Raw genomic sequence first — 9,597 nt, 5'->3', positions numbered from 1 at the left:
ACGCACGTCTCCTTTGCGGGCGGAGAGCACCCAGGAAGGGCGAGGGGTGTGGATTTGTTCAAATGCTTGGGAAGCTGCACGTTTTCAGTTTTGTGATCGAGCAGCGCGCCCTTGCCAAGCCTGTCAGGAACCTGGACATGAACTTTATATGCCACCCGGGCAGCTTTATTATGCGCGCTTACACCCCGTGGGATCTAAGGGCTGCTAGGTGTGCTGAATGTGCATTGGATCGCTGCCCGTTTTACCGGAGCATGCCATGTATTGACTCCCACGCAGACTCACACCCAGCCTTAATCGCTCCAGATTTGACTTGCACCTCCATCCTTTTATTTAGAAGCAAGTGGCGTTGCTTTCAGCTGAACCTGCTCCCACTAAGTCAGCTTCCCCTAATCCTAAACACACTTTCTTGGCAGGAAACCTTGTCGAAATAAATGCCACTTTCCTTCCTAAGGCTAAGCCATAGGAGTCCACAGGACTTTTCTGACCTCATTTGCTCTCCCATGGAAGGAAGTTCTGCGGAAATCTATTGGTCCTGTTTGTAAACGCTTTTCCTGATGGTGCTTTCTTGAAAGTAAGTTTAATGGAAACTTTTGCTAGTTACTTTCCAAGACTACAGGAGTTATCTTGTAGCAGGCACACGCTATAGTGCGTGCAAGCACACACCCCTCCGCCCAGCGCATCGCAGCCAATTGACATTTTCTTCATCCCTATCTATATTATTAGACTGTTTATTAAACATTAACCCCAAGACATATGTATTCGTATTCGATTTCAGTGTGTGTGTGTGTGTGTGTGTGTGTGTGTGTCGGATATTTGGTTCCAAGGATCAGCACGCTAAAATAAGCACCTCTTGGGCCACGATCCTGCGCATACTCTAATGGGGAGTGAGTGCAATTGAAAGGAGGCTTGCTTGCGAAATATGGCTTCAGCTTGCTTACTTGGCAAAACGCGCTCTTAAAATAATAGTGTTCATGGTATTGAGGATCGTTGCCACTCACCCTTCAGCAGTGCTCTTGGGTTCGTAGCTTAAGACTGCAATCCTATGCACACTTGTCTTTATGTAAGCCTCACTAAACTCAAGGGGACTTACTTCTGAGTAGTCATGGGAAGAACTGGGCTGTAAAGCACCTTTTTAAAAGCCTAACATCTTCAATTGCTTATGCAATATTTTATAAAGCTTGGTTAGGTCTGTCCTCATGACTAAATCCACATTCTTTGCTTTTAGACGGACAATATCCAGGGCAAGAGTTCTTGTCGGCTAAAAATAATGCTGAAACTTTGGGGTTTTATTGCTTGTTTGAAAATGAGTGTTCCTGTTCTTCTGGCCTTACAGCCCTGGAACCGTAAAACTCATTTCTGAAACCACGCTGAGTTCATAACGTTTCTTTTGCGCGAATAATGCAAAGCAATGACAAATTTGACTACATTTTGTGTCTCTCCGTGTTTTGTTTTTGAACCCATTAGCCAACTCCTGTCGCTTGTTAAAAGGCCTGTCACTATATATACCACCAGCTTCGAATATTAATAGTTTAGCTTTTTGGATAACCAAAGCTAAAACCTTTAAAGCTCATTAAGCTGGTACAACTGCATGCTTAACCGACCAGAACTCTTCACCCCCCCCTTAAAAAAAAAAAAGATTCTTTATCAAATGGCAAATCCAGGGTTAGCGTTTGGCTTCTGGTTTGCTTTTAAATGGCCACAGTTTGATTTCACAAGAAAAAGAGACCATTCAGTAAAGGATATGATTGGGTTAAATTCTGGCTTGCAGTAAAGGTCGCTGTTTTTATTAGCGGTGGAACTCGCTGTTTTTTAATCTGACCCTTCTGAAACCTCGGTTCAGTGCAGAATAAGCTCGTGCAGTTCAGATAAGACACTCATTTCAGCAGAGAACAAAACTGTCCGGAGCCACTTCTAAAACTCTTTTTTTTAAAAAAATGGGGAAGGGGGCAAATCTTACCAATTTCTCAAGCCTAATATTACAGTTTCGCAGACAGGGAAACGACACCGAGCTGGCTATGTTGCGCTCTTGGAAGTAGCAACCCAAAATCTTGAATTAAAACACTTCCACATTCCCCCATGTTTATGATAATCACATCCTTCAATGTGTCCTTTAGTTCACATGGCCACACACCCCGTCCTGCGACATGTCCGATTTTTTTAAAAAAAGAAGTTATTTGCTGAACACGGTGAAAATAAAAACAGATATGCTCCAAACTTCGCAACACATTGAGGCTTTTAATCAGAAAGCAGTATCAGAAGTGAGAGCATTTTAAATATGTGATAAAACTCTTATAGATTTTGTAGTTTATTCCTATGCAAAATAAATGTTTTTAACACCCTTCCTTTTTTTCTACTGGAAAGCTTAAAAGCCAGAACTGTCCATTTTAAATCACTCCCCCCCTTCTCATTTTTGCTTTTAAAATACGTTTTAAATCCTTCAGCTTTTATTCAATATAATGACGTTTAAGATGATTCATTGACTTTCTAAAAGCAGGCTTTGACCTCGGTTTTCAAATCTTAACCCATAACAAGACATTCTTGTTCTGGCTTCATTATGTGAGAACAAATGGAACTATCTGGAGTAAATGGTGTTCAACCAAACAAGACTCGTTCTTGGAGCACTCCCCAAAAGGCAGTAAACACAAGTTAATCTTATGAATTAATCTCCATATTGCAAGGTCAGTTTTCGAAACTGCTGTGTTTGTGGTCATAATATCATTTTGTGAAAAGCAAATTGGTAAAACCTTATTCATGTGAAATTCAGCGAGGGGGACACTGATCTTTATAAACAAATCTATAAAAAGCAAATACTTTTTTCCTGATGAATTTCTGAACCTTCGACATTAAAACAAACACCCAGACACGTTTTGCTTCTCTCCCTCCCCTGCACTGCACAGACACACTCTGTTAACCCACTAAACCTCAATCCTAAACACGTTTACTCTGAAGTAAATCCCAATGATTTCAACATCACTTTCTTCAAATCAAGGCTGCAATCCAGGATTTGGCCCCATTGAACTCAGTGGGACTTCCTTCTGAATACACACATATAGGATTGCACTGCAAATGGTTTAGGATGGCAGCCACAATCGCAAGAAATACAAAATTAAAAGCTTTTGTTAGTGTCACCATCTAGTTAAGTATCTAGATGTATCTAAACACAACCAAAGTTCTCATTCCCCTCCCTCTTTCTTCCCCCTTTTGGGCAAAGAAGCCCTTTTCACATCATGTCACACACTCCTTCATGTGTTTTTTTTCATATTCTTTTAACTTTTGTTAGGCAAGATGATATTCAGGGGAGGGGAGGAGAAATCACAGTAAACTTTCAAAGATCTTTAAAAGAAGAAGAAAGAGGAAAGTCATCTGCAAACATAAAGAAGGTCCTTATGCAAGTTTGTGTTGGCAGGGGAGGGTTGTTTTTTGTTTTTTTAAGGGACGGAATAAACCGAGTAAAAAAAGAATTAAGAGAGACAGGCACAGAGCGAGAGAGAGACAGAAAGAGAGAGAAAGCCACCGGCTGTCAGGCTGGTTTTATTCTCCCGCCTTTGAGAAAAGCTGCTGCTACTGGCGTGATATTTCTTCTTCTTCCAGAGAAAGAAAGAAAATCACCCCCACGTCTGCAATGGAAAGAGACCTACAATATTTACTGGTGTGGTTTGGTTAAGATGGAGAGACGGGACAGGGGGAGAAGGGGCGGGAGAGGGTGGGCAGGGAAGGCAGAGGCTCTCCCTCCTTCTGCCGGAGTCCGAGAGAGCCAAGCGCGGCCAGGGGCTTCAGTCCCCGCTGCCGTCGGCGCCCTCCGTCCGCCCGCTGCCTCCTGCGCGGCCCTCGAGCAGCTTGGCGACGGCGCTCCTCCTGTAGAGCTGAGCCAGGTCGTAGGCGGTGTCGCCCTTCCTGTTGCGGTGCCCCACGCGGCTGGCCGTGCGCTCCAGCAGGAAGGCCACGACGGGCAGGTGGCCCTCCTGCGCGGCCAAGTGCAAGGGCAGGTTGCCCTCGGCGTCCTCCACGTTCACGTCCGCATTGAACTCCAGCAAAGTCTGCAGCGTGTCCAGGAAGCCCGCGCGCGCCGCGTCGTGCAAGACGGCGAAGCCGGTGCGGTCCTTCAGGTCCGGGTCGGCGCCCCGCCGAAGCAGCTGCCGAGCGATCTCCGGGTTGCCCAGCTTCATCACCTGACGGGAGAAGGCGGGAAAGACAAGGGGGAGAGGGAGGGGTACAAAAAACACACGGCTGAGTTGCGTTCACACGTTACGCGAGCCTGTACCTCACCATAGCACCCTAGGGCGTCCTTACCTCAGAGAGCCGTCGCTTGACCTGGGTCGGAGGACCCAGCCTATTGATTTGTATTTCACTGGGTCGAGGGCTCGTGGGGGGGGGGGGCGCACCTAACGATTATCCTCTGCCCTCCCTACACCACCATTTCGGTGGAAGAAGGTGGCGCCAGCTGCTGTCTTTTTCGAGCTCCCCTGACTGCTCCGTCCTCGGGGCTCCGCTGCCTCCCTTCCTAGGGGATGCCATCCCGCCCCAGCCCGCTTTTAACAGCCGGGTGACAAAGGCAGAGGCTCAGGTCTTTTCCCAGGCAGGTGATGGAGAAGTTCCACCTGCCCAGTCACCATTGCCCCTCAGAATTTCTGTGCTGGGAGGGGGGAAAACAAAATTAAAGGAGAAAATTCTACTGAGGCGATGGGGGGATATTCTTTCCTCTTAGGGTTATGAAGGATTCAATACCCCAGAAGAGTCGCGAGGGAGGATATCTCTTCTGACGCAGAACAGTGAATAATTGAAGTGGCAGACCTACTTAAAACGTGCGGGTGTGTGTTTCTTGGCGACGGAGGATCCTGAGGGCGGAGAGCGAAACCGTTCAGGGAACCTCCGTCTGTTTCCCCCGCCAATATCATTCCCCTCAGCCCCTGCGCGCTGACCTCAGCCTTGGAGAGCAGGTCCCATTGAAACCCAAGGGGTTTTGTACCCTAGGCGCGTTTCCTCGAGTGAAATAACGAGGTCTTGAGATAAAACTGTTTCCCATCTTGATATTTCGTCCTCATCATGAGGTGGGGCGGACAAAGTGTCTGTTTAGCAGTTGGTTTATTGTAATTAAAAAAACAACAACCCCAAAACATCCCACCATGGTCGGAAGTCACGTAAGCATTCAATAATCCCACTCTTCCCACCCACCCCCTTGTTAACCTTCAAGTGCGATTTAGTCATATCAGAACAGATGATATCAGAAGTCAAAGGCACATAAGCAGGTTGAGATAGTACATTGAACTGCACTGACTTGTTGGTAGAAATGCAAGCTTTGGGGCATTTACTTTAGATGTGTTTCTTGGGGGGGGGAGTGCGGGGGGGGGGGGACGACCATGACACACGGAAATAAAAAAACAGAGTCAGACCTAAAAGGAAACTCTGTCAGACTGAGCCAGGGAAAGGAGAAAACTTCAGTAAAGGTGAAAGTCAGTTCCAATGGTGAGATGAGAGGGCTGGAATAGTACTAGGAACAGAGTTCTTCTGCTCCTGCCTTGGCAGTGAGCTACAACACAACCCTATTAGGTCCATATTTTAAACTAAAAAGTTGGCTTGTTTTTTAAAAAGATGACACATGAATAATTGAGAACAGCAGGTGTGCCACACCTGTTGACAGTGCACCCTCATGAATGTCTTTACTCAGAAGAGTCTTCTACTGAATTCAGTTAGCCTTAATTTCAAGTAAAAGTGCATAAGAAGATCACAATCTTAGTTTCATTTGGTATCTCTATAATCGCAAGAATGCAAATGAACACACATCCTGGTTTCCTCTAATAATTGGAGAGGGACAAACATATTCCTCACATTCTTAGGCTTTGTTTGAATGGAAAAGTTTTCAAAGGTTGTTGGCTTCCCTAAAGGTCCTTCCCCCCCCCCTTTTTTTTTCTTTTTGTGAAAGCACTCCAACAACTGCCACTAGAAGGATGGCTCTGATGATTCAGCATCTTTCATACTGCTTCCTGCTAAGGCAAAGGTATTCTGATATTGCCATTTTAAAATAAATAATTTTAAAAATTACAATATGGAACCTGCATAATATTTTTCAGCACAGGAGCAGGTCTGCCTAGTTCAGAGAGACCCTCGGGCATTCTGAATCTTCACAATGACTTGGGGGAAAATTGCAGTCAGTTCTTTTGTAATATCACACATTGAAGGTTATGTTTCGGTCAAGTTCTTTTCTTTTTGGAACAGCCAGTTTTGAAGCATGATGTGTTCCTTATTTGCTTTCAATTCCACCCCCCCCCCACCCCCAGCTCTATTCTACCCACACTTCTCGAAAGGAATAGCTATCTGTCTGTCTGCCTATCTGCTCCATACAATTTTCTACTGCAAGGAATTTTGCCTTCCTCTCTTAGCATAAACAAGGGGGAACACTTACAGTAAACAAAACTGGAAAGAGCTGTAAAAATAAGTATGTCCAAACTTTGTTGAGGCGGGTGGGGAAGTGAGAGCCAGACGATACAACAGCAGTAAGTGTGAATGGCATCTACAATGCGGAATATTGACTAGGCGATACCTGCATGCTTTGCTGTATATCATCTGACTTCTCTCAGGCAGGTCTGGGCTGCAAATAGCCAGGAGGACTGCTAAGTCTTCTGGAAATTAATAGTAATGTTAAGTATTTGCAAAACACTCAGCAAGGTGAGTGGCTTCCCAACACCTCCAACACAACAGGGACTCCCGAAACATTTTAAACTCTCACTCAGCAGGGCCTTATGACACCTTGTGCAATTTGAGGTAAGTAAGGAAAGCAGGATCAGGATGTGGAACAAGTTTCATTCAGTATACCATTTCAGATGTGCAGGTTGCTGATGTAGTATTGTTTTGACAAGGGAAGGGGACAAATACGAAAGAAAAGGCCTAAGAGCTTGGCCAAATCTAAAAGAGAGAGAGGCCTGCTTTAAAACATCCAAATTCAAAATGCAGACGGTGAGGAAGGAGAAAAGGTCAGAGAAAATAATAGCGAAATGCTGTCTGGATGAGCTAGAGGACCAAAGCCAAAGTGTGTTTTCACTTTCTTTGGTATAATATAGAGTAAGCAATATTGGGGACTGTGTTGACTATCAACTTTCTCAAATTCTATCATCCACCCACTAGTTTTCTCTGGATTATACATACTGAAAATAAGCAGTCAGCCTCTTCTATGTTTAGCTTTTATTCTAGAGGAGTGTGTGCGTTTGTGTGTGTGCACATTTGGTAGTGTGCGTCAAATCCTTGTTTACGATGAAGGAGCAATAAAAAGTGGGTGTTGGAAAAGATACACGGGCAGCCAAGAGAGTTCCCTGATCCATCTCTGCCTAGAAAATACACCCCTGTAATTATTTTTTAAAATGGCAAAATGTGCCATTCAATTGTTGTGATCTGCTCCTGCAACAACTGGTTGGTTCTGCACTTAGAAGAGAAATTGGAGATCCATTTTAGAGGCAGAAACCTACACACACACACAAATCCTGCTTTACTCAACAACCTCCCGGCCCTGTGGGCCTTGAAGCTTTCCTATTTGTAGGTCGGTAGAAGAAAAAGAGCCTAGAAGACCTCTGGGCATTGTCATTGCTCTCAGAAAAGGAAATAATTTAAGGATTATTGAAAGGAATTGTAAAGTGGGGGGGAAGATAGCTCACAGGCAGGGTTATTAATATTTTTTACTCCTTTACAAAAGGGGGCTTCTGTTTCTCTCTCTCTCTCTCTATTTAGCACCCACCAACATATGAGACATGTGGATCACCTTTTTGTAGTTTAAAGCACAAATCCCTTTTCTTTGAGAAGCCTAATCAGTAGTCCCAACTGCACTCTTGATCCTCTGCCTGGCACAAAAACACACACCAAAAAAAGCCCAGTCGCAGGCTTTCACCTACGTTTCCACATCTATTGCGTGACTGTCCCCCCCCCCCCCACTTTTATTTCCCTCGTGCATTGTAACACTTTCAGCACCGTTATGCGATGTTCTTAAAAGAAAACATCTTTCAGCGGGTGCAGGATTTTAGGAACTGGAAGGGCTCCAGCTGCCGCCTCTAAATCTAAACAGTGGAAATGGGTGTATACAAGGATGGTACCTACGGCAAGGAAATCTTCGCCGCGTAGCGATCCACCAAAACACTTTAAAAAATAATAATCCAGGGCACTGTCTTTCCAGAGATTCAGATCGCCCAACTATTTTAATGTACATCTTAGCTATGCAGTGCAGATAGTAAACTTGGGGGGGGGGGGGAGCGATCACCGCGGGAGGAGAGAGAAAGAGAGCAGGAGAGTGAAGCCCCAAACTGACCTCGCTCCCGTCAGAAAGAGAGCAGCCCCGCTTTTAGAAAGCTAAACATATAATCGGGATTTCAAAGAATAGAAAGGAGGTGTTTACCGACCTGCAGTGAAAGACGACCTAGCCCGGATGGTTTCGTTCCCTCCCCCTCCCCCCTCCGCCACTTGCTTCCCTGCCCCAGAAAAAGGGTTGTTTTTCTTTTTTAAAAAAAATCGAATTAACGTGTGGACGAGTTAGTCTACAGATATTTTTTTAAAAGCATTACTGACCAGTTTTACTTAAAGTACGTCACTTTAGGGAGTTGGAACCGCTAAAGTTATAAAATATGGCAACCAACTCGCTTTTTAAAAAATGCTGGGTGTTTTTTTTTTCCTCCCCTCTTAAAAACGGTTCGCGTCCCCGTCAAACCAGTTCACCTAGTGGCGAAAGATTGCCTCTGTCCGTCTGGATACCAACCTGCAGCGCAGTCCTCCCAAATCCATTTTGTGCATTGACGTTTACATTATTTTCCAACAAATTTTTAAGTTGCGCTAGGTCCCCTCTGGCAGCTGCGGACGCCAACTCATTCGCAAAAGGTTCGGCCATTCCTTGCGGACGATCGGCAGCGAGCAGATGACTTGCGCTTGCAATTTTTATTGTTATTATTATTATTACTATCGCTCTTTTTAGCCGGGCATGGCATCGGAAACTGACAGAAGGAGTGGGGATGTTAATCTTCTGGAGTAGACCTTGTAGTAAATACTCGTAAAGAAGCTCCTTGCCAAAAGCCCGCCCCTTGGGTTCACACGTGACGCACACTGCTGCAGCTCCGCTTGAAAAGCAGATCTCTGCACCTCTAACACGCACAACGCTCCCCCCCTCCTGGAGGACCTTGGCCAGTGGGAAATAAATTGATATGTACCCTTGCAGCCAGTGTAGTACGCGGCCAGAGAAACACGGCCGCGCTAAGCCAAACGTGCGAGGAGAAGCAGAGAAGGTGAAGAACAAGGTGGAGGCGGGGAGGGAAGGAGGGAAGCGGAGATGGGGGGAAAAGGAAAGGACTCACCGCTCTTTCCAGCGGGGACGCCCGAGATCCGACGCGCGATCCTTTCCACCGGAGAACCTCCCCTCGTAGTCTCGCGGGGGTCGCACAAACCAGCCCCCAGGACCTTCCTTTTCTCCAAGCAGCGGCAGCGAAGGAGTTAACCGCAGCCGGAGCTGCCAGATTGGCTGCCCTCCTTCCCTCCCTGCCTCCCTTCCCCGAGGTTGCTGGAAGCGCAGGAGTCCCCCCTGCTCCACGCCACCCGACCAAGGGCGACGGGGGCTCCGTGGACCCGGCGGCG

The 9,597-nt window shown here is 46.1% G+C and overlaps 1 protein-coding gene across 1 annotated transcript; it reads right to left on the bottom strand.

The window, feature by feature from the left end:
* Window positions 1–2,215: 2,215 nt before the first annotated feature.
* CDKN2C (cyclin dependent kinase inhibitor 2C) lies at window positions 2,216–9,291 on the bottom strand. The gene is made up of 2 exons (XM_083447906.1): window positions 8,732–9,291; window positions 2,216–4,169 (listed from the first exon to the last, which is right to left on the bottom strand). Exons 1-2 carry the CDS (start codon window positions 8,858–8,860, stop codon window positions 3,774–3,776), a joined length of 525 nt encoding a protein of 174 aa, XP_083304032.1. The 5' UTR covers window positions 8,861–9,291; the 3' UTR covers window positions 2,216–3,773.
* Between the last annotated feature and the right edge of the window lie 306 nt (window positions 9,292–9,597).

Source organism: Podarcis tiliguerta, assembly GCF_965153285.1.
Source record: "Podarcis tiliguerta genome assembly, chromosome: 6".
Classification (NCBI taxonomy): Eukaryota; Metazoa; Chordata; class Lepidosauria; order Squamata; family Lacertidae; genus Podarcis; species Podarcis tiliguerta.
The sequence above is the reverse complement of the archived record's forward strand: the minus strand, read 5'-3'. Positions and strand labels throughout refer to the sequence as shown.